The sequence below is a fragment of the Grus americana genome, chromosome 28 (genome assembly GCF_028858705.1).
Source record: "Grus americana isolate bGruAme1 chromosome 28, bGruAme1.mat, whole genome shotgun sequence".
Lineage (NCBI taxonomy): Eukaryota > Metazoa > Chordata > Aves > Gruiformes > Gruidae > Grus > Grus americana.
In genome coordinates, this window is record NC_072879.1 from 3,981,265 (window position 1) to 4,004,418 (window position 23,154).

Genomic DNA, 23,154 nt, shown 5'->3' on the forward strand with positions numbered 1-23,154 from the left:
CCCCACAGAGCCCTGCCGTGGGGCCGGGCAGAGGCGGGAGCGGAGCCGCGCCGACAGCCCTCGGGGCCGGGAGCAGCCCCGTCCGCCGGGAGCGCAGCCACCGCCCCCGGCCCCGCTCCGGGCGGACACGGCACCGGCCGGCGACGGGGCAGCGCGGGGGCACCGAAACGGCAAACGAAGGCGGCCCGACAGCGCCCGGCCGAGACGGGGACCCCAGGGGCTACGGGGACCCCAGGGGCTGCCGGCCCCCGGTGCATGGCGGCGCCGGTTCACCGCCGGCCGGGCCGCCACGCTGCGGCCGCGCTCGCCCAGCGGGGAGTGGGGGGGGAAGAGGGGGAAGTGGGTGCGGGGCTGCAGAAAGTGCAATGCCAGGGAGTGCCCCGGGCTCGGCCCCTCGTCTGCCCGGGGCGGCGGGGGGCACCGGACGGCGGGGCGGGAGGGGGCGGGACAGGCCCCGGGAGCGCTCCCCCCCCGCGACCCCGCTCCACCTTAACCAGCCTCACGGCCCGCCGCGGCGGTGGCTGCACCTGCCATTGGCTGCCGCCGCGGGAGCGCCATCCAATCGCCCTGCCCCGTTCCCACATGGGCTCGTGACGCCACATCCCGGGAACGCCAATGAGAAGCGAGTGGATCGCAAGGGCCCCCCCAGCGGAGGCGCCGCGGGGCACGCTGGGAGTTGTAGTTCGCTATTCGCGGCGCCGTGGTCAGCGGCGGCGGCCCGGGACTGTCCCGTCCCACCCGCGGCCCGCCGGGGGCTCGGGAAGGCGGGGGGCCCATTCCTCTCGCGTGGGCACGGCTCAGAGCCTTCACCGGGCCGGGGCTCCCGCCGCGGGCGGTCCGGGTGGGTGGACTACGCGGCCCACAAGGCCTCGCGGCGGCTACCGGCTGCCACTCAAAGTAACGTGGGGCGGCGGAGGCCGGGGCGGCGCTCAGCGGCCGCGGTTCGCGGGGAGGGGGGGGCGCGGCCCGGACAGGCCGGAGCCGCCGGGCTCAGCGTCCCAGTGCGGGGGAACGGGGAAACCCCGGCGCCGTGGGGAGGGAGGGAGGAAGGAAGGAAGCCCCCAACCGGCCCCAGGGCCGGGGCGCTCGGCTTTGCCGCAGAAGGTTCCCGGTGGCTCCCGGAGAGCGGCAGCGGGTGCCGGGTCGGGCTGTCCCGGCCGCGGGAGCTCCGCGCTCGCCGCCGCTGCGAGCCCACGGCGCGATTCTCGGGCGCGGCCGTGCCGTTAAGCCGGGGTCGGCAGAGCCAGGGGCGGTCCCGCCCTGTGCGGCAGCCCCCGCCCGGGGTGAGGGAGGGGGGGAGCGGGGAGCGGAGCGCTGGGCTCGGTGCGCCCTCAGCAGAGGGGCCGGCACAAGGAAAGGGCCGCCCCCGGGCTCTGCCGGGGAGCAGCGCGGAGCTGGGAGCCGCTCCCGGCCCCGGAGGCCGCCCCAGCCCCTCGCCAACATCGTTACCCCCCGGGTGGGGCCGCGGCCGGGATCCTGACCCCTTTCCCTCCCCGGCCCCGGCCGGGTCACGGGGGCCGCTCCGGGCACAGGCCCCGGCCCAGCGGGGCGGCTCTCCCGGCCTGGCCGAGCACCCCCACCCGGGGCCCTTCCCTATCCCCTGCGGTCCCTCCTCGTCCCCCCGCAGGCCTCCAGCTGCGGCCTGCCCTGAGGTGACCGCGTGTGGGGGTGGCAAAGGGAGAGCGGGGAACGATCCGGAAATACTGCAGGAACCGGCTGCACCTGGGCACCGCACGGGCAGGCACAAGGTTAAATATTTAATGCTTCACATTTCATCCTAATCTTTTATTAATCGCGTTATTTACTTGCCGCACGCTGGCAGTGACCGGAGCGGGGGGCGAGGCGGTGGGCACCGGAGGCTCTCCCGGCCCCTCACGCCATCCCGGGGCTGCCGGCTGCCACCGCCCCCTCCCCGCGGTGCCCCAGCAGCGACCGGAGCCTTCCCAGGGCAGCAGACAGGCTGGCAGGGCTGAGCCCCAAACGCACCCCAAGCGATCAGCCGGCCCCGGCCAGCCCCGGCCTTCCCTTCGCCTTCCCCGGCCAAAGGCGTTCACCGGCCAAATCCCGCGCTGCGGGCAGGGGCGGCTGCTAGCCCGCCACTTTGGCCCCAAACCGCTTGAAAAACCTGCCTTTTGTGTAAGCACATAGACATGTTGTGTATATCATATATCTGCACGTGAATATACATATTTTAATCCAAACGTAAAGTTTTAGATTTTTTTTTTTGCTTGCCTTTTTAATTTTTGGGTTTTATTTAAGGAAAGTTTTTTCAAAAGCTGGAAATGTTTCAGATCGCGTTTCAAGGGAAGGCGAGACTGAGAAGATGTTTTGCAGCATTTTTCAAAACTCCTTACCAAAAATTGCCGGTTTTCCTTAGGCAGTTTCAATGCTCTCCTGTCTTGGAGAGTGACACAGGTAAACCTGGAACAGGCAGCTCCGGAATGAGGGATGTCACATGCGTCTTCATCACCCTCCATTAATGATTGACGTGAGCCCTGGAGCAGGACAGCCTGTAACCCAGAGATTAATTTGCTTCAGCATGTGCTTGGACTGAGGAGAAAACAACCACAGTTAACCCTTTGTACCCACAGGCCTCTGGATGCAGCGGCAAAGGGAGCTGGTCCCGCTCCTCCCTCCGGGCGCAAGGACACGAGGTGCAGGCAGAGGATGCAGCTGAGATCAGTCAGCAGAACCGGACCGAGCCCGGGCTGCCGCTGCAGGATGCTCGGCCGGGGACCCAGCCGTTCTCTGTGGCAGCCACACAGTTGTGCCTGGTAGCGGCAGCGCTTGGAAGAGCCCCAAAGGACGAGGGCGTTTGAAATCCACGCCAGGATCGAGAGGCGAGTGCTGTAAACAGCCCTTCTGTTTATAACCAGCAGAGAAAGCAAACAAGCCTGGGCTTCGGGACACTCGGGAGCTCAGTTTGCCGTTTGAACCCAGATCCAGGCAAAACAGGTTGCTGCTTCTGGAATTACCCCGACGGTTTTACCTTTCAGCTCCCTCCCCAAATGCCAGCCTGGGGTATCGGAACACGCAGCCTCCTGCCCTTGCCAGGCTCTGTGCCGTGGGTCGTCATTTCTCTCCCCGCGCGCCTCCTTCGCGCAGCTTCCCATACCCAGCACATCTCCAGAGCGGACGGTCAAGGGCAGAGACCATCACGTTTCTCAGAGATGCCTACAGGTGACCAGGGCTCGCCTCTCTCGGGCAGCTGAAGCCTGCACGTGCAGTCTGTCCTCCAGCCCCCGGTCTGAAACCCTCCCGGGTGCCCCTTCTCCCACCTGCTCTGCTCAGCTCTGCTTTGCTCCATCCCTTCCAAACGCAGGCGCTGGGGCAGGTCGGTGGCGAGGAGCCGCGTACAACCATCTCGCGTCCAAAGGGGCTGCTCTCCTAGCGTAAAGCTGCTGTGTGTCCGGTTTTGCAGATGTATTTGCTGGCCTGGCAGGAGACCCCTGGGGACAGGAAGGGAGATGGGGGCACGGCTGGGACCCGCAGCGGCCGAGGATGCCCCGTTCTTTGCAGACTGTTTCCCTGCACCTCCCTCTTCGGGTCCTCGTGGGTTTATGGCCCGTTATGTTGCACATGGGCAGGCTCAGCCCTGGGTGGGCTTTTTGGCAGCCAGGTGGTGGGGGGGTTTGCACGCAAGGGTTTTTGGGTCAGTAGGGCCATTATGGGGCAGGGGGAACAGAACAGGCGTCACCAGATTTAGAAGATTCAGATTTTTCCTTACGGGGACTCAGTCAACTAGTTTGCCTGGACTGTGGAAGCAGGGAGCAAAAAGAGGACTATGACGTTTCCAAACCATCCTGTTTCCAAACCATCCTGTTTTCAGCTTCTCACTTGCATACTTGAATGAGGAGCCTTGAACTCAGTGGAACTGAGTTCCTGGCACCCTCAGACAACATGAATTGTCCTGGGCACTTATACCAGCAGCTGGCACAAACAGGGGCCTTATCCTTGCTGGAGTCTGTCCTGGAATGACCATGAGATGAGAAGGGAAACTGAGGGAAAGGACTGGCAGCAAGTCCTCAAGAGCTGAGCCAAAGCTGTACTAGAAATCAAGGTTCTCCAGTCATGCTCCTGGGACCAAACCACAGGTCCCTCCATCCCCAGGACCCAAGTGCTGTCACCTGCTCTTTAAAGCCACGTGTCCCCAGAGCATCTTCAAGGCAAACCACGTGCAGGAGCTGAGGTGGGGGGGGTGTCTCTCCTGTCCTGCCTCGGCAGGGCCCCCAGCACGTTGCAGAGCTGATGCGCTCCTGCCTGCAGCCCCTGCGCCCCCCTGGGGTGCCAGGGACACCCCATCACCACAGGGCTGTGGACTGAGGGGAGGGACGCCCGCAAGAGAGATACGGGAGCCCTTAGAGCAACCCCGCAGCTGACAGACTCTCGTCTCTGGCACGGCCTTCGATCTGTATGTTGGCTCCTGTTTGCACTTACCGGCTTTGAGTGGTTTTTAATTATTGATGCCTCTTTTAGCTTTTATCTCGTGCTCGCTGCAGCCAGGAAGGGCTCGGCGTTCCTGCATTAGTGATGAATTGGGAAGGAGGCCCTGCTCCACCGCGCTGCAAAGCATTCCTGGCTTGCAGGCTGTGCCATTGTTTCAAGCAAAGCTGCGGTGAAAAATGAGGAGAGCGGGAGCGGGAGGGGATGTGGCGGAGGCGATTCCCGCTGCTGCCACGGAGGCAACAGGGATCTGTCCTATGGGAAAAAGCTGAAAGGAATGGACCAAGAGTCAAACAGGTGTGAAACCTCCTTCACCCAGTGAAAAACTGGCACCTGCTCACCTCTTCGAGGAGGAAAGATGCTGGTTTATGACCCCCTCCAGTGACAGGCAGGTGGAAGGGGAAGAGATGTGAGACGCAAGAGTTTTGCCAAGCCCCTGGCAGCTGCGATCAGGAATCGATGTCAAACCTAGGCTAAATGCCGTGCTGCTCTGTGGGCAGGGCACGGGGCGCTGACAGACGGGGTCCTGCCCCTACCCTCCGGGCTCAGCTGGCTCTCCATCCACCGCAGCTGAAAGCTCTTTGGACAGCGGGCCGGTGGCTCTCACTAGGTTGCTCTCTATCCCTCCCTAATGAGCCAGGGCTTTGCCAAGCTTTTCCAAGGATCCAGGTGCCAGGAGAGCTGGTTCTCAGCCCGTCTGCCTACGTCCCTCTCCCACTCCTGTATCACAGCCTCTCATGCACAAAGAGAAGGGGTTTCTCTGCCAGGAGCCGGGCTTAAGCCATCCCTGATCAGCTGAGCTTCGGAGGCCCCGCATCACCCGCTTCTCTGCTGCCACGGCAGGAGAGGGGCTCATGGCTCCAACCACGAAAGAGCTTACAAGGCAGAGCAGCCTGTTTGGAAGGAGAGAAGCTGTTTCCTCAAGTTTGCAGCTGCTGGGAGAGTCTCGAGGGAGGTGTGTTTAACCCTTTTTTTGCTGCTGGTATGGGTTAGATTTGCAGATTTTTTGGTATGCAGTTAGATTTGAGCCCAAATCTGGTAAGGTGCCCAATGAAATGACTCTCTTTGGAGATCCAGAAGCAAATCCGGCGGTTGCAAAGAGAGTCAGAATGGAAGCACGGGGAACTGCAGCACTGCTTGTCCGTGGGACATCGGGGTGCCTCTCGGGGTGCCTCCCACCATCCAGAGAAACGCTTTGGGTGTGAAGCCAACGCGCTTCGGGAATGGATCACCAGGGGAAGCAGGAGCGGAGCACAAGATTCAGCTCAGCATCTGCTGGGAAGTTCAGGGGATTTGGAGAGCCCAAAAGCTCTGTCTTTATACTTTACAGTGGGTTAGTCTCCCGCAGGGAGCAAGGAGATATCCGTAGCCTAGTCAGGAGTGGCTCCCCAGCCCCAGCCTGCTGGCAGCTGATGATGCTCAGCCAGCAGCCTCGTGGTTTGTTCGACCCCTTGCCCACCGAACCGAGGCTGCTAATTAGCTCTAACAACAGGGACGTCTGTTTCTCTGAAATTGCCAGCCTGAAAACACCCCAGACCAATTTCTTCCTAAACCCTCCTGCCTTGCACATCCATCAGGAATAACATCCACTTACGGTGCTCCCTACCCCCAGGCTGAGTTTGAACCGGTGACCTCGAGGTGAAAGCGCTTGAAAAGCTCCAGCCCTCCCCACAGCCAGCACGCTCCCAGCGGGGTTTTCAGCAGCACTTACGGAGCAGAGATGGTTTTAGCAACTGTCGCATCGCAGCAGCCCTTGGCCCGAAGCTGTGTTGGCCTTTCACATCAGAAACCTGCTCGCTCAGCGTCAGCGAGGCCCTTGGAGCAGCCGCAAGACCACGGGGTCAGGCTGCAGCTATCAGTACCGTTTCAACCGGCTCCTGACCGGGAACCCCTGCACAGTACAGTGGAGGTGATGGTGGTGGACCTGTCTGCCTGTGCTCTGGCCCCCCCAAGGGCACTGAGGTCAGGCCAGCCCCTGCCACGCAGCAGTAGCTCCGCTCTCACCACGGGATCTGCGCTCTGGATCTGTTCCCCGGCAGCCGAGCAGCCAGCGGCGACGGCTGCTTCCCAGAGCACAGGCAACGGCTGCGTCAGGAACATTGGGCCCCACGCAGGGCTCCTGGTTTGGCAGGGGACAGGGCTGAGACCCCCCCCAGACAGCCTTGCAGAGTCCCAGCCAGCAGCTGGAGTTCCAAGACCACCAGAGCCATGCTCCTCCACAGACTTCGCCCGTCCCTTGCAAGTCCGTGCCAGGAGCCCTGCCCCAGCCACCCCTCGGTCCATGCTGGCGAGGCATCACCTGCAGATGACGGGAGCGTTGTCAAGCCCTCGTGCTGCCCACAGGCTCTGTAACCCATCCAAAGCCACGACATGGCTGTGCCAGGCCTGGCCAGTGCTCCTGGGATGATAGGACACCGTCCCCTCTTTGCAGCAGGCTGGTCCACACTGGAAGAAACCCATCAGAAGCAGTGCCAGGGAAGGGACCGAGCGGAGCCGCGGCCCCGGCGGGCGTCATGCAGCATCGTGCACCTTTCCTCAAGCCTCTCCCACCCTGGACCCACTGCAGTGGACACGGTCCCAGCCTGAAGTGCCACCACTCCAGAGCCAGAAGTGGTCCCAGACCTGAACCAGTTCAGCAAATCCCATCAAATCCCACCCTCGGGCGTTTGGCCTGATCTTCGCCCAGCACCAGCAGGACAGAGGCACAGTGGCTGCTGTTCACCAGGACCCCCATCTGCACCACCACAGTCCTCCGACCTTGGTGGGCAGCTGGGGACACTGACACACACACACACACACACCCTCCATGGCTTCCTTCCCAGGGGAAGGAAATTTTCCCACTCCAGCTGGCTTGGGAGATACAGAGGGGAAGATGTTATCAAGGCAGAGCAAGCTCTGAAGCCAGAGGACAGCTCTAATTATTGAGAGCCAATTCCGTTACAGCAATCTCAGCCCCAGGGCAACACAGGCCAGATTTTCCAGAGGGGCCGAGTGCCACAGAAGCAGCTTATCCTCTGCACCCACAGGAAAAATGAATTATGCACGCACAGAGCAGACCTGCGGCAGCCCACGGGGCCCATTCCCATGCATTACCAAACCACACCGCTCCTGCTCCAGCGGAGAGCCGACAGCCCTTGGTGGCACTTTGCTCCAGAGCAGATGAAAAGCAAGGGCTTTTCATCCAGAGAGCTCCCAGGTCCCTTTCACCGCTGCCCACTTTCACCTTGCTCTCCAGTTTGTTTTGGCTTTGCACAGGCATCCTCCTCGCCCTGGCTCCAGCAGACTCAAGCCAAAGCTCTGGCACAGGCATGCAGCTCCACAAGGATGCCTGGGCGAGGGACGGTGCCCTAGAGTGGGATGCGGGCAATGAAGATGGTCCTTGTTCAGCCAGCAGCTGTAGAGACAAGAGCAGGAGAGAAGCCAGAACTAGAGGTGTCAACATTAACCCCCTCCTCCTGGCTCATGGAGAAACTCCAGAGCCAGCCCCCTGCCCCAGGAAGGGCAGCGACGGCACCAGGTAAGGCAGGGACTGGTCTGGGACAGGCTCAGCTGGAGGAGGGAGGGCAGCTCCCCTGGACATCTCCAACAGCCCCCGGGAACTGTGACAGCACACGGGGAAACCAAGGCAGAGTCCAGGGTTAGGCAGCAAAGCTACCTCGTCTCCCCCAGCGATTCCTCTGTCTAGGGGTGGGCAGGAGAGGGAGGGAAGTATTTTAAAGTCATCCCAAAGGTGGCAAGAAAGCAGGCAGCAAGTCACCGTTTTAACCAACCTTCTTATTTCTTTATTTGAAAGGCACAGCTTGTACGTCCTTGATACAGCATTTTCAGTTCCTCTTATTATAGGTCAAGTGATTAAACACAAAAAGCAAAACAAGATCTTTCTAAAGGACTATATACAAACACCAGATTATTATTTAATTTTATTCTTTTTTTGTTCCATTTTTGTTTTTTTTAGAAGACACGCTAGCGCACGGAGATAAGAACAGAGAAAGCTGCTGTATCCTCTACAAGGAGCGGGGGCGCAGGGAGGGGGGAGGACCAGGAAAGGCTCTCAGTCTGCCTGCCCCTCTGCCCAGCCACTCGAGCCCCCCAAAACCGGGTGCTATGCCAAGGGAGAGCAGGTGGTGGGGGCTCCCCCTCCAGCCCGAGGCCAAGGAGCAGCCGAGGAGAAAACCGGCGGCCGGAGCGCATCGTACTGCCGCGGTGCTGCAGGACTGGTTAAGAACAGATACATGCAGAACAGCAAGGTGCCGGCCTGGTATTAGTGCAGGAGGGGCGCAGGGAGGATGGGGACAGGACCGGGGCGATGCGACGAGATCAAGAGCGCTTGGGGAGGGAGGAGATGGTTTTGGGGCAGGGATCCCAGCAGGGAGTTGTGCAGAAACTGTTAGGATCGAGGAGCATCTTTAAATACCAAGGGGGGAGCGGTGGGGAGCCACGTGGCACCGAGGAGTTGGGACAGCTGGGGGGCAAGCAGCCCCAGAGCAGCCCAAGCCAGGCTCTGGCTCGGCTCTGCGACGGAGCGGGGACGGGGAAGCCAGGCTGGGCACAGGGAGAGCACGATCGGCCACACGGTTACTGCTATGGCGCTTGCATTGCTGCGGAGCAGCCTGTCCGCAGGGATGGCGGTGGGGGCATCCCCCAGGCACTGCTGCCCGTGGGAACAGGCCTGGCGAGCTGCCACCAAACGCAAGCCCCCGCGATTCTGCTGCACAGCAACTAGAGAGAGATACTGCATCTTGCATTAACCTGCCCCCCCACCCCCCAGACAGCCCCCTCCCCCTGGCCCCCCATTCACTCTAATCTGATTTCTCCCCGTCATCATCTTGGTGGGCATCCCCGTCATGGCCGTTCTTGTCCTCCTTGGAGAGGTGAGCCTGGGAGCCCAAGGCCGAGAGCGAGAGGAGCCCGGTGCCGGCGCTGACAGCGGGGAGGGACGGGGGCTGGAGGCCCACGGGGAGCGGAGTCAGAGGCAGAGCGAGGGCTTGGAGCTGCGACAGCTGGTGAGCTTGAAGCTGCTGCTGTAGAGAATGATGGACGGACAGGAAGACAGGAGAGGGATATTGTCATTTTGAGTGCACTTGGACCCCAACCCAAGGGCCTGCGCTGCCCAGAAAGACTGTGCCAGCAGCCAAGCTTAAACCAGGGACCTCAGGGTCCTGGAGAGCACCGCAGCCTCAGGGGAAGAAGAAAAAAAAAAAAAAAAAAAAAAAGAGGTTCTAGAGTCCTTGGGCTGTGACAGCCTCAAGAGAAGACTCAACAGTGTGTCCCCAGCACAAACACACAGCCCCTAGCCTCCAGCATATCTGCCCTCAGACTCTGGCATGCTCCAAGGCTGCAGTTAAAGCCCTCCCGACCTCGACCAAGAACAGATGGTGTTTTCATATCAAGGAGCTGCTGCAGTTCCTGCTCAAAACCAAAGCTCCTCTCTTGGCACCTGCTGGGACAGAGCAGGAACCCATGCTCCCCTGCGAATCCGTGCCCACGTCCTTACAAAACTGGACAAAACAGCCCCATGCCGGCAGGGCCAGCCCAGCACTCACAGCCTCACCCCAGCAGGGCTGCAGCACTGCACGTGGAGCAGCCTGCTCCGAGCACGAGGGGCACAGCCCCAGGTCGTGACTCCCCTGCCCAGCTCTGTCTCGAAGGCCAAAGGCACAGATTCCCATCCCTCTGAACCCAAATGAAACGTGCATCACGTACACGGATGATGGAGTTCAGTTCTGGTGCCGTAACCTGCTTGGCTCGTTCAATGGCTCCCAGGACTTGCTGCTGATGCTGGTGCGGAGAGAACAGAGGAATTCAGGGTCATTTCTAGCATCGCAGGGAAGGAGAACAGGGACCCAGCCCTGCTGGGTCGGACACACACACACGTACGGTATCTCAGCTGCTAGCACCGAGATGCCAGGGCACAAAGGCAGGCTGGTTAACCCCACAGCTGGGGACACCTGCACGCACTTCATTTGTGACAAGGACCTTACACCACTGGGGCCCGCAGTGGTGAAGAGCAGGGAAGGAGGCACGCTCGTTTCGTTCCAGTTCCTCACCACGGGGTTAAGCAGGTCCCCTCTTACTCCCACCCTTGTCCTGCTCCGCACAGGCGCAGCGCTCATTGGCTAGAAGGGCTCTAAGGTGGGCAATGCCTCTCACCCTGCCGTCCCTCTCCTACTCAGACCTGATACAAAATGAGACCCCCTAACAAACAAAACAAGCCCTAAAATCAGAAGCTCTTGGGAAGCATCCTAGGTCCCAACTGCAGCAGCTGGAAGATGCTGCTGTGGAAGAGCCCAGCACGGCTGCTCCAAACACAGGCAGGAAAAACAGCTGTATCACGTATTTTAAAAAATAAAGGACAACTGTACTTGCTCCTTTGAGACCACAAGGTCTCCGAACACCAGGTCTGTTCATTGCACTCCAGCCAGTAGATTTTTCTTTCCATCTTGGCAGCAGAACAGGGTTGGGGAGGGGGAAGGGGTAACACTAAGATGCAAAAGGTTTAGTCGTGGCTTAGTTATTAGGCAGCTCTGATCTGATCAGCAAGCCACTTTGTCTTTCCCCGAGAACAGGTGGGTGAGAAAAACACAGCCTGTTCCCAACCCCACGTGTAACCCAGACCGAGAAACACAGCTTCCACCCCACAGCTAGTCCTGACCAAAAAAAACCAGCCATGGGAACAGCCATGGAGTTTAGCCTCTGCAGGGTTGCGTGGGGAGATGGACAGATACAGCACTAGAGGTGCTTCATCTTCCTCCTGCCTCAGGCAGACACTCCCAAGTCCTCCCAATTAATTTCTCAGGGGAGTGGGAGGAGCCCATCAGCTGCATTAATTAATGAGGCAGAGGAACCAGATCTCAAGGATGAGCCATATGGAGGTATTTTTTTAAATGCCCCCCTCCCCCAATTAGCCACCCAAAGCTCCCACCGCCCGTGCAGAAGTGGCTGATGACTCAGTAATCACAGGCAGGAGAGAACAGAGCCCATCTTTGTCCACAGCCATCAACGAAGGGGACGGATGGGCATGTTAACCACCGCCCAGTGCCTGGGGGGGCTGCTCGAAGGCCTCATCCCCACGCAGGGGCTGAGAGCGAGCGATGAGGCTTCCCAGAACAGGGCCAAGGAGCTGCCCACGCAGGGGGGGAACCGTGGCACCTCGCTGCCCCGCAGTGGGACGGGGGCCTCCGCTCCCCACTGCCAATGTGCCCTTGAGCCAGGGCCGAGAGGGGGGACTCACCTCTTGCGAAAGGTAGGGCAGAACCTGTGCGCAAATCCCATTTAGCCTCTTGACGATTTCAGCCTAAAAGGTGGGAAGAACAGAGAGGAAAGGCATCAGGTGGATCGGGACTGACCACCCTCAGCACCGGCTGCCCCATCTTCCCCCTCCACAGGCAGAGCCAGAGCCCCTGAACGGCCCTACAAAACCCACACTCCCCTCAAAGATGCTGGCAGCGTCCTGGTGCCATGGAGGGGGGTGGTGTGTCACCTCATCCCCAAGGCCCTTCCCTACAGTTAAATGAATCAATGCTGCTGACTGCAGAGAGCAGGTTTTCAATATTCTCTTCCCTCTCCGGGTCTCTGATACTCATTTAACAAAGTCGGGAGCAACCAGAGAGGAAACTTATTATAGACCCAGGTGGGGATGTATTGAATTACATTTGCCATGTGGACGCAGACACATGCTGCCACCACTGAGACCCCTGCTCTGCCCCAGAGACCAGCTGCTCAGCCTCCTCGGACTCTCCCTCCCCAAAGGCAAGGGTCTGCTCGCTGCCAGCCTGCCCGCAACCGAGCTGCAGGACTGGGGCTATTCAGGGAGACCACAGGGACCGCGCAGCTTCTTCACTGGCCTCATACAAGCAGGTGGCAAATTTTGGGGTGTTAAATGCTTTTCTCTTGGGAAAGAGTAAAGCTACCAGCCCTTTGTAAATCCCTTTCCAATGGAGTCAAAAGAAAGACAGAGCCAAAGGGTTCAGGCACGCACCAAAACTGGCCAAGGGGCCCCACCGGCACCACGGGGGAGCAGACTAGGCTGGGAGACAGTTCACGGGACAACAGTGAGGATTCGTGGCTCAGATCCTTTACCATGATGCAGGTTTCCCCAGGGAAGCCAGTCTTATGGGCTTACCAACGAGGGTGATGGGACTGGAGGCACCGAGTGCCTTTGTGGGGAGCAGAATTGTGTTAAGAGGCTTATAGCTTGAGCCACGACACACAGACGACTTTGTGACTGGAAGCTGAAGCCAGATAGAGCCAGGCTCAGAGAAGGCTCATGTTGTTAACAGCACAGGTAATTAGCCACTGGGGATAATTAACAACTTCACCACCACCAAGGGTAATGAACAAACTTATCCAGGCTGCAGCAGAGTCTCCATCATAAGGAGGCTTTCTTAGAAGGTCTACCATTACGTTTCCTAATCACAGCCCAAGAGAAGTGCACTCTGGCCTGACTGCAGCAAGGGCCCGGGGGGAGCCAAAGGCTTTTCTCATGTCGGGGTGATCACAAGAGCCCTCCCGGGCACTGGGGAAGGTGGCAGGGCCAGGAACCCAGCTGGGGCCTGAGAGGAGGGCTGGGAGGGACCTGGGTCATCTCCTGCACTCCACCCTGGGTTTGCATCTGCTGACTAAGGCGCAGCTCCAGGCCTTGCCTGCACTGCCTCGTCCCATGCTTAAATACCTGTTCAGGCGCTGGGGAGAACCAGAGCGTGCCCACAGCCCAGAGTGGGAGCCCTCAGTCCAGCACCGTGATCCCGAGAGGTGTGTGGGGGGGTCCCCCCCGCATTTCGAAAGCAGCTCTGACATTTTACAGGCTCATGGCATTTCTAGTTCCTGAAATACCACTGAAGTGACAGAGGGCAAAGCACAGCAGACAACCCACCCTCCCCGAATTAGAGCACTTGGAAATGCCTTCCCCCTACCTGTTTGTGCATTTCAATATTGAGCCCGTAGGACATCTCATAATACTGTAGAGCAGGGGAGAAGAGGAAAAAAAAAAGAAATTGTAAGTTGAGGCTCGGTACGGCAGTGCTGTGAACTACTGCTGCTTTCCTGGCAACGTCTTCTACAAAGGCTGGGCAAGGATGGAAGGAGAGAAGAGGCCAGCCCTAGGAAACAATGACAGCAGGAGGCAAACACAAAGATCCTCTCCAGGTCTAAGGCAGAAGCACAGAGCCCAGGTGCTCCCTGTCCACCCTGCTCCAACCTCACACTGCTGCAGATGGAGACCCAGGAACTTGCTGACTGGGCCCCATGCAACACCCCTCACAGACACCTTTCAGCAGTCCGCATCGAGGTGAGAGCGAGTGATGCTGCTTCAAACCTGGAAGAAGGCTCAGGGCTCCACAAACTTCCATATCCACAGCCAAAAAAGAGGCAGCCTGACTCTACAAGCTTTGCCGGCCAATATCCTAAAGCCCATGCGGCTGCTTCAGCCACAACTTCAGCCCAACAAGTGGGCTTCATCTAGCTGCACGCAGCTCCAGCTGTTTTGGAAGAAACTGTGGGGAAACACCCCCCCCCCCCCAAAAAACCCACCCAGAAAACCCCTGCACAGCAGCAACAGGCAGCTACAGAGCAACCTATTGGCAGGAGAAGCTAATTCCTGACCCCTGGAAGAAGCTGTTTTAAACCTGATGTTTGAGAGTTTAGAAATCTCCTCCCTCAGCTTGCAGGCTGCAATCCTGATTCCTCCAAAGGGAAAGAGAAATCCACATCTGCATTCACTGAATTCAAGGAGAAGATCACAGGCGTTTGGGTACCGACACCACTAGTCTGAGAAGCACCCAGCTTGGTATTGCCATGATCTCAGTCTGCTCTAACACTGCTGACGGCTCTCAGGCTTCTTTGCATTCTGAAGACTGAGCAGGAAGCAGGAGCCCGACCCCCAAGCTGCTAATTGTGACTTATTCAAAAAATCGGAGCAGCTGGAGCAGCTTTGCACATTCACAGAAACCCTCCTCTTCACTTCCCATGACTCGCTGTGGTGGGGAGCAACAGCAGCTCTGTGCGACTCCAGCTCAGCCGCACAGACAAGGCAGGAGCTGCTGCGCCTGCAAAGCCTCGAGTGCTGCACAATGAGCAACAGCCCTTCCCCTCTGCTGCTGACCCGCTGATGGTAACCTGAATCAATTCTGGTGACTGTCAGCATTAAAGAAAAAAAAAATCTCAGACACACCTGGAGATTAGAGTCTCCATGCAGGCTGCAAGGCCCAGGAAGCAATCATTTATCAGGGGCAGGCTTCTCCATTAAAATACAAGGAAAGCTGTGACCTCTTCTCCTTGTCCCCAGCCCCAAGCACGCCTTGCTCCCCATAGCCTCAGAGTCTGGGCACATGGGCAGTACAAGAGGATGGAGGGGCCAGCTCCCTTTTTTTTTTCTGGTTTTAAAGCCCTAACTCTGCTCTGAAGAGCTGCTGTATTAATTTCTACATCTTATCTCTTCCTTCCAGGGCAGGTGCAGCAGCTGGCAAGCAGGCACCAGCTCATCTTTATGGACAGTATCACAACCTCCTGTTAACTCCTTGATAGGAAAGGAACAGACCATAGCCTTGCCTGGCATCCCTCCCCTCTGCTACAAGGGCTCTTCCACGCGCGGGAAGACAGAGGCATTACCTGGCAAGCAAACCATCACCTGCCTACAAGAACATGGCTGTTTCCTGGCAGATTTCTTTAGAGAGTTACAGCTAGACCTGCTGCCCGCGTGTGGCGCCACGTCTCACGTCTTTACCAGGCACTGCCCTGGGATTTGCACACTTCGTGCTGCGACACACGCACCGGTGAGACGTGCTAGCGCTTAGCACCGTGGCTCCGCAAGGCTGCCAGGGTCACGAGAAGGTACAGAGGATTTAGTTCTCGCACAGCAGCTGGTTTCTGCTTCCAACTCCCACCAGGCTTGTGGGGTTTCCCAGCTTCACAACTCCTCAGAGCACTGCTTTGTCTTGCGCTGGCCATGACTCTCCCAGAGTCCCCAGACTGCACACCAGCACCTTGCAGCTCCTTCTGGGGTGCACAAGAGCTCTCACTTCCCCCGAGGCACAGGGAGCACAGTCAAGCAGCCAGTCGGTGGCAAGGCCAAGGACCGCACCACCACCCAGCAAGCAGTCAGCCACCGGGCCCTTCAGTTTTCCACGTCCAACAATTTTCTGCTACTTCCCGCATTTCAACAATCCACTGCATGCAGACAACACAAAATATAAAAAAAACTCCACTTCCAGAAAAGCCAGTGCCGGCCTTGCGTAGAGACCTGCCGCTCCACCGAGCAAAGGCTCCCTGCCAGGCAAAACCCAGGCACAGGCACCTGCTCACCGCTGGAGTCCCCACCCGCGCCACCCACGCGCTCTTGGCTGCTGGGGCCGGTCCTTACCATGACGTAGTGACGCTGCATCTCCGATTTCTCACTGGCTAGTTTGTCACATTCCAACTTCAAGCTGAAAAGCCAGAAAACAGTAAGAAAACCACGAACAGGAGGTAAGAGAGTTGATCGCCACGGAGCAGCTGCTTCCTGCATGGCCCCATCCCGGCCAGGCTGGCTTCTCAGACACCACCGTCCAGATTGCAAGGGGTGGTCGGAGCTGGGCCGCACTGTGCTGGCACAGCGGTAACTGCAACAGAGCCCGCTCCCAACTTCCCAGCCGGAGTTCCACTAACCCACGGTCAGAAGCAGCACAAGGCTATCCACCAGCTGGACACCGACCTCCCCCAGGCAAATCCTCCCGGCGGGAAGCAGAAAGCTGGGCAGAAGCAGAGGTGGCTGCCTAGGGAGGGGTTTCCCTTTCCTCAAGGGATCGCTGGCAGCTGGGGACAGCTTCTAGCATGGGTTTGTCTGCAGCACTTGAGATGCCGCAGTACAACTTCAAAACCAAAGCCATATCCATTTCTGGCTGGTGGTGGTGGTGGTGGGAGGCCCAAGTGCAGCACATCCCTCCAGAAGAAAGGATTTTTTCTCTCCTTTAGGTTCTTCACACCCTTCAGAGAAAGTGCCGCTGCTCCCAGTGTTTTATGGGACTCCGACTCACCAGCCGACCAACTGCAGCCGGCATGCGCTGTGGTTTTATGTTTCAAACAAGAAACAGCTTCACCTACAAAACCCCTGCTTTTTTTCGAGCAGATGAAGTCTAAGGGGGTGGAGTAGGGTGGGAGGATAGCCTCCCTTCCAGCGGCCTGTTTCTTGAGCTCCCCTGCTCCCTCGCCAGCACTGCCCAGAGACATGGGGACACCAGGAAAAGCCATTTCCCAGCAGCTCTTCTGCCTGCTCCTGCCGGAACGACACCACCTCAAACCTGCGACGCAGCCACCCAGCAGAGCCCGGGCTGGGGGGGGAAGGCAGATCGGGAAGCTGCAGCCACACGGCACCGAGGCACGTGCCACAAGCGGCACCTCGCAGCCTGCCAGGCCATGGCAGAGGGCATCACCCAGCGGATTTAACCCAAGAGCTTCACGTTTATTTCAGACACGCACACAGAGCAACAGTCACAAGCCAGCTTTTGGGTCAGGAGAAGTATTTCCACACACACCCACAGAAAAGCGGAAGCTTTTGGATTTAAAGTGCTCCCTGCAGCATTTGCCGTCCAAGAATGGCAGCCAGCAAGATGAACCGAGGAAAACTCCCAGCAAGACACGGGAGGCCTGGCAAGCCTCCGCGCGGTCCTGGCCGAGCGGCGCTCAGAGGAAAGACCTTGGCTGGAGAGAGAAGACGCACGTTCTCCTCGCTGGACTCCCAAGCGAACACAACTAATCCCCTGCCTTAGGTCCTCCTCTAGCCAAAGGTGACCCAAGCTACGCGACCGGGTGCCCTCCTCGGCGTCCCCGTTTGGTCTGCGCAGCAAAGCAATGAAGCAGAAGAATCAGAGCGATTCTTGCGTGCTGTGTCAGCTGTGCCAGCCCAGCAGAGGCTGTGGGCAGACCCGGGCCGGGCCCACAGGAGCACATACCTGTGGTACTGGGCCTGCAGGAGCTGGAACTCATCCTTGATGCGGTCACAGGAATCGGAGGTCGTGAACTTCAGCTGCTGCGGCAGGTGAGAGGAGCCCTTGAACAACAGGAGACAGCGCTGGGTGCCGGGGGGCAGGCAGCCTGCCCGTCCCACCCGCGCAGCAGCCCCGAGCCCACCCTGGTCTCGCCACCCCGGGCGGGGCCGGGACGCCTCGCCTCGCACCGGGCAGGCCGGGCCGGGCGGCGAGAGGGCCGACGGGGCACTTCGAGGGCCAGTGCGCTCAGGCCCGGGACGCGCCCAAGGTCACCCGTGGGGCCGCTGGCGCCCGGGCCCTCCCCCAGGCGCTGTCTCCAGCCCCGCCGCCCCTCGGCACCGGCCGGGGAGGTTGCGCCGGCGCGGCGCCCGGCCGGAGCTGCGGGGCGGGGAGACCCCCCCCCGTGTCTCGCTGCGGGCGGCGGGAGGCGCTCGGTCACCTCGGCCGCGCCGGGGCCGCCACAGGGAGGCCGGGGGGGGGCCCCGCGCCGGTCCGGCCCGCGGCCCCCGCCGCTCCCCGGTGCCCGGCCCCGCCCCACGGCCCCGCCGCTCGCCCCGGTGCCCGGCCGCGCGGGGCTCCCGCGCCCGGCCGCGCCGTACCGAGTGCCGGCTTTGTGGAAACATCATGTCAGGCTGCGGCTCGGCCCCCGCACGGAGCGGCCCGGTGCCGCCGCCCGCTCCCGCGCCCGCCGCGGCTCCCCGAGCCCGCCGCCGCCGCCGCCTTTGTCCGCGCCGGGCCCGGCCGCCCCGGCCCCGCGGCCGCCCCGCCCCGGCCGCGCCGCTCGCCCCGCGCCGCTCCCGCCGCCCCGCCGCCGGCGCCTATTGTCTAATGGCGGCTGCGGCTCCGGCTCCGTCCTGCGGCTGCTCGGCACCACCTGCCGCCGCCGCCTCCCCGGGCCGGGCGGGCCCACGGCCGCCCCCGCCCCCGCCGGTCCCCGCCCCCGCCGCGCGGCGCCGGCAGCCGCGGGCACCGGCCCGGGCCCGGCGGCGGGTTGCGGGCGGCCCTGCCCGCTGAGGGCGGCGCGGGTCTCGGCCGGGCCGCGGGAGCCGAGCGGGGGCCCGGGCCGGGTCCGGCGCGCCGATCCGAGGCTCCGCGCGGCCGCCCGGGTCCCCCGTCCCGCTGTCGGGCACGGCAGGGCACGGGGCTGCGGCGGGACCGGCCTTTCCCCCACCGGCGCCTCCTCCCCGCGCCCTGGTCCCCCCACCCTCACCCTTCCTGAGCCCTGGCCGTCGCAGTCCTGCCGGGGCTGCCCGGCCCCCCCGCACCCTCCCGGTGCTGCGGGCTGTCGGATGTTGCTCCCCTTTCCCCGGGTCCCTCCTCGCCGCCGGTGCAGAGGCAGGAGCCCAGGCTCACCACCGGCCGCAGCGGAGGTGCGGGGCGCTGCCCGGTGGGGCCCCAGGTCCGAGGCGCTGCCGGCCAAGCCACCGCAGCCGTTCTGTGCGGAGGCCTCGGGTTTACCCGGGACCGGGGTGACTCTGGGCCTGAAGGCTGGCAGAGGTTTGCAGGGCACACCGCGGTACCCGCAGGCCCTGTCGCCAGGTCACGGGAGCTCCGGACAGTGCCGGGTCTCGCTCTGCGATGCGGCTTCTCGCCTTTCTTGGGTCTCTTGCTTAGAAGAGCGCTGGCCTACCCAGTAAAGATAATTCTTGTGGCTCCTGGCATTGCATCTTTATTAGATGGCGTTGGAGGGAAGGGAAAGCTTTGCCATTAATGAAGCCACCGCTCGTTTCTTACAGGTTCTTAAACCTGATGTGACACCGCAGGATCTGAACCGTGCTGGCAGCGCAGGGGATGCCATCACACGCGGCTCAGTTTCACATCCTTCCCCAAGCGGGAGAACGGGGTTTGTTTACACAGAGGTTTTGTTTTGCTTTATTTCAACCCTGCCTTTGCTGAGCGGGAGGGAAGGCGAAGGGAAGGGAATTCACCTGCAACTGGCCCCAAACAAACCTCCCATCTCCAAACAATGGAAAATTCTGCTCTGGATGCAAACTTTGGCCCTAAACCTGCTGCCTGAGGAGCAGACCCTGCAGTTTGTGTCCTGGGGGATCGATTGCATCCCCACAGAGAGCAGAGAGGTGGGGAATTTAGCCACAGGCTTTATTGCTGGAAGGACTTTGTTGCCATGGGGCCTCTTGCAAGCCACGCACACAAATGTGCCTGAGCTGAGGCAGGATCAGGTCCTTGGAACCCAGCCTGAGCATAACAGGCAGGAATACGGCTGGCGTATGCGAGCGCGCAGGGAGCTTTCATCAATTTCAGATGCTGTTCTGTGTCTATCTTTAAAAATCAGTGCATTTTCAGATTAAAAATAAAACCCTACACGTCATGACTCCAGCAATGCGGGCTGGGCTGTTGTGGTATTTATTTTTAAAGAGAACAATATAGCAGCTGAGTTATTGTGACACCTCCTGCATATTGTGCAGTAGCTTTTTCACGTCGACATCTCCATATTAGTGAAAACTGTGACAGCTTCATGCCAAGGATTATTAATAGTGCAGGCAGGCTTTATGTCCCTGCAGAATAAGGGTTGGAAAACAGGGTAGACCGTCTCCCCCCCAGCTGATCAGCATCTCGGTTCCCTTTTAACACGTAGAGAAACTGAGCCACCCTAGCTTGGGCTTTGCACAGGGGCAGTGAGAAGCAGTTTGTAATTGGTGTGTGCAGGACTAGGTCACTGCTGTCCCCTTGCAAAGCTGAGGTCTGTCTCTCTGGTGAGCTCTACCTTCAGCAGGAGGCACCGGAGCAAGTCCGGAGCATGTCCTGTGTTCCTTGCCAGGCTTGTCACCTTGCTGCCATGTGAGGGGAAGGAAGGGACAATGGGATGCAGAAGGGTTTGGCCCTCGGCTATGTGATGATTCAGATATGCAGTGCCTAGATTGAGAGCTTTACCATCCCTGGCCCCGGCACAGAACAGACTGGCCTTGCAGGTGATAGTCCCCACTCCATTAGAGGAATTAGGTATCTATTACAGAGATGATTATGTTAAGCGCAGAAGAAATGTGCAGCATGCAAATGCTGTACTTTGAATCGTGTGTTCGAAATCAAGGGCTGTGGGTTCTCTCCTGCACACTGCAGTGGGAGCGCTGGTGCAAGGTCTGTCGCTGTGATCCCATGCGTGTGGCCACTGAGAAGATTCTGGGCTGGGCCAGCTCATCTCGAGGGGAACACTGGAGTTTGGGATCCTCTTGCACGGCTGTTGCCTGCGGGGCTCGCACCGTTCAGATCACTCCTGCTTCATGTGCAGAAGGGCTCTCGCGTTGTTCTAAAAAGTTACTCCTTTTAGTTAAAAAACCCCTGAGTGCCTGCCTGGGATGGGAGGTTCACATTTGCTGCTAGTTTGGAAGAACAGATTATGTGTATTCCTGCAGCAGCTAGAGACCTAAGCCACAATGTCCACTGCCCTGTGCAATATGTACACGCACATAAGAAGAGGTGGCCCTTAAATATGCAGCAGGATGTTTCTCCCATTTTATACACTTTGCCCGTCTTAGAGGTGCTGAAGGATGATCTGATGTGCTGTGCCTGCAGAGGGGTTGCTGTCTGTTAGTAGCTTTCCCATCCAGGATATTGCAGGGGTTGGTCATGATGCGGAGCAGGACAAATTTTGAGATGAGATCTCCAGAGTGGATGTCTTGCCTTCTCAGTCCCCTTGGGTAAGACGAGGAGGGCAGCTGGGGCCAAAGGCACCTTCTTCACCCAGTGGTGGCTGCATTTTAGCACAGCTGTGTACACACTTTTGTGAAAGACTCGGGAATATCTGTCTGCCTGCCAAGCCAGGTAGCATCTCTGCTCTCCCTTTCCAGCTCACCACTTCATTGCTCATCTAGATATTATAATTTCTTCTTTAACTTGAAAGAAATTTTTTCCAGTTGAGATAAAGCAGCAAAGTTGCCACATAGCAACCTGAAACAACAGATATTCCTAACAATGGTACTGTCAAAGCTGTGAAGCATTTGTCCTTGATACAAGCAGGACCAGGCTCTTCCTGTGGTTGATGGACTTCTTTAAACAACAATAATATTACAGGAGTAGATTGAACTTCCCAGAAGACGGTGCGGAGGCACTCTTCCTGGGCCGCCAATATGAAGCTTCCCTTGGCTCAGCAGCATCCACCCTCCATGGCTCTGCCACGCAGCCCCCCCAGCTCACACCCCGGCCTCCGGAAAGGGCTCGTGGTGCTTCACCAAGGCAGGTGTTGGGGGAACGGCCAGGCAGCCACACTGCCAGCTTGCTGGCAGCTTTGGACCCAGCCGGGCTTCCTGGCAACAGGAATGTGCATCTCAAGTCTTCCCTTGATCGCAGTGAAAGCACGGGAGCCCTGCTCACGCTGCCCTGCGCTGCCTTCCTCTCTCTTTGCAACAACTCACAGTCACTCCCTTCCAAGCGGGAAATGAAATGTTCCTTTATTGGCTTTTATGTTGGCTACAAAATGTTCCATTTTATCTTCCCCCCCCCCCCCCTTGCTTTCTTCCAGGAAACACACTAATTTATGGTATAATCTTGGCAAATCCCAATCCAGGGGAACACAAACTCGCTTGTGCCTAGTAAATGACTCTTTAATGGGCCCGTCTCCAGCCTGGCAATGTATCTGCATCTGAAGAAGGGGCAATTATAACCTTGCCCGAGCAGTGGGCCTGCATGTGTCAGCAGGGGTGAGTATGGCCTGGGCACGGCAGCAAAACAGCGCGCGGAGGAGCCTGCCTTAAACACACCCTGGTAAAAGGAGGGGATTCCCACCTCAGACCTGGCTCCGGAAACGAGGTTTTTTCCAGTGCAGGAAAGGAGCTCTGAGCACGTGTATAAGAGCTCTCCGAGAACCAACATTTGTCTGCTACGAGGCTGTTTTACGGCAATGTCGGAAAGCTGCAGCTGAAGTGGATGGATCCCCCCCGTCCCCAACACCTCAGCTTCAGCAAGGTCATGCCAGGCTCTCGCTGCCCCCAGGACTGGGTCAGGCTTGGGCTGAGCTTGCAGGTGGGTTTCCAGGGAGTGTGTCTGCTCCTAGGGAAGCTGGACCACCCTTTGGAGGAGCCACAGAGGGCAGCCAAGGACTTGGCTGCTGACATTGACAGCTTAGTTGAGGGCCTGACACTGCATGGCGACTTGGCGTGGGAGGCTGGCAAAGGGGTCTCCAGGCCAGGGCAACCAGGACACGGGGGCTGGAGGAGCCTCTTCCACCTCATGGCACCCTGCTTGACATCAGCCTTCCAGGGAGGAAGGTGCCGTGCCTGCCTTTAGCATTGCTCCAGGGCACTGCGGTATGCGTGGTCATCTCACGGCACGCCTGCTGGCCTTGCGCCTGCCCCCAGCCGTGTGCCCTCAGGTTGTACCACACCGTGCCCGCACTGAGCTTTGCTTTTCACCACGTCCTGAGCTCGCCCAAGCCTGTGGGCTTGTCTGGCTGGAGAGCAGGAGCAGTCTCCTACTCAAAGCCAGTGCAGGATTGGACCTCTCCTGTGCCTCCATGCTGGTCTCCTGCCCACAGAGGCTGGAGGGAAGATCCTGCCATCACTCCCACTTCCTGTGACGTGCGTGACTAGGGACATACTCGCTTGCCAGGTCACCTGGCCATTGGCACTGGAGCCTGGTTACCTGGGGACCGGGAGTTTATATTAAGCATTGATAATGGAGCAATAGGCTGTCTCAGTCCCTGGCCCCAGCAGGAAGGGTTCGTACAGGGATGTCCTAATGAGACCAGAACAACTTCCTATTTGTTCCCAAAAGGACCCATCTAACAAAGCTGCCAAAA

The 23,154-nt window shown here is 59.4% G+C and overlaps 2 protein-coding genes across 3 annotated transcripts; one reads left to right on the forward strand and one right to left on the reverse strand.

Moving 5' to 3' along the window:
- Positions 1–255: 255 nt before the first annotated feature.
- LOC129197466 (skin secretory protein xP2-like) lies at positions 256–8,015 on the forward strand. Its single transcript, XM_054805963.1, has 3 exons — positions 256–339; positions 498–1,748; positions 2,592–8,015. Exons 1-3 carry the CDS (start codon positions 256–258, stop codon positions 2,817–2,819), a joined length of 1,563 nt encoding a protein of 520 aa, XP_054661938.1. The 3' UTR covers positions 2,820–8,015.
- A 187-nt stretch (positions 8,016–8,202) lies between these two features.
- TLE5 (TLE family member 5, transcriptional modulator) lies at positions 8,203–18,301 on the reverse strand. 2 transcript variants are annotated; one of them, XM_054805897.1, is made up of 7 exons: positions 18,002–18,301; positions 17,367–17,464; positions 15,800–15,863; positions 13,356–13,400; positions 11,675–11,737; positions 10,147–10,221; positions 8,203–9,461 (listed from the first exon to the last, which is right to left on the reverse strand). In XM_054805897.1, exons 1-7 carry the CDS (start codon positions 18,026–18,028, stop codon positions 9,243–9,245), a joined length of 591 nt encoding a protein of 196 aa, XP_054661872.1. In that variant the 5' UTR covers positions 18,029–18,301; the 3' UTR covers positions 8,203–9,242. The 2 variants fall into 2 exon arrangements, with proteins under 2 accessions (XP_054661872.1, XP_054661871.1); XM_054805896.1 differs by having other exon boundaries at positions 8,203–9,464; positions 18,002–18,297.
- Positions 18,302–23,154: the final 4,853 nt, after the last annotated feature.

What these genes read in the sequence shown, in the direction of transcription:
- LOC129197466 (XM_054805963.1), top strand. Translation starts at nt 256, where the DNA reads ATGGCGGCGCCGGTTCACCGCCGGCCGGGCCGCCACGCTGCGGCCGCG. An exon ending in TGGGGGGGGAAGAGGGGGAA is followed by an intron (nt 340 to 497) that starts GTGGGTGCGGGG and finishes CACCTTAACCAG; the next exon opens with CCTCACGGCCCGCCGCGGCG. An exon ending in ACCGCACGGGCAGGCACAAG is followed by an intron (nt 1,749 to 2,591) that starts GTTAAATATTTA and finishes TTGTACCCACAG; the next exon opens with GCCTCTGGATGCAGCGGCAA.
- TLE5 (XM_054805896.1), bottom strand. Translation starts at nt 18,028, where the DNA reads ATGATGTTTCCACAAAGCCGGCACTCG. An exon ending in ATATTGAAATGCACAAACAG is followed by an intron (nt 11,738 to 13,355) that starts GTAGGGGGAAGG and finishes CCCACCTTTTAG; the next exon opens with GCTGAAATCGTCAAGAGGCT. An exon ending in AACTGAACTCCATCATCCGT is followed by an intron (nt 9,465 to 10,146) that starts GTACGTGATGCA and finishes CATTCTCTACAG; the next exon opens with CAGCAGCTTCAAGCTCACCA.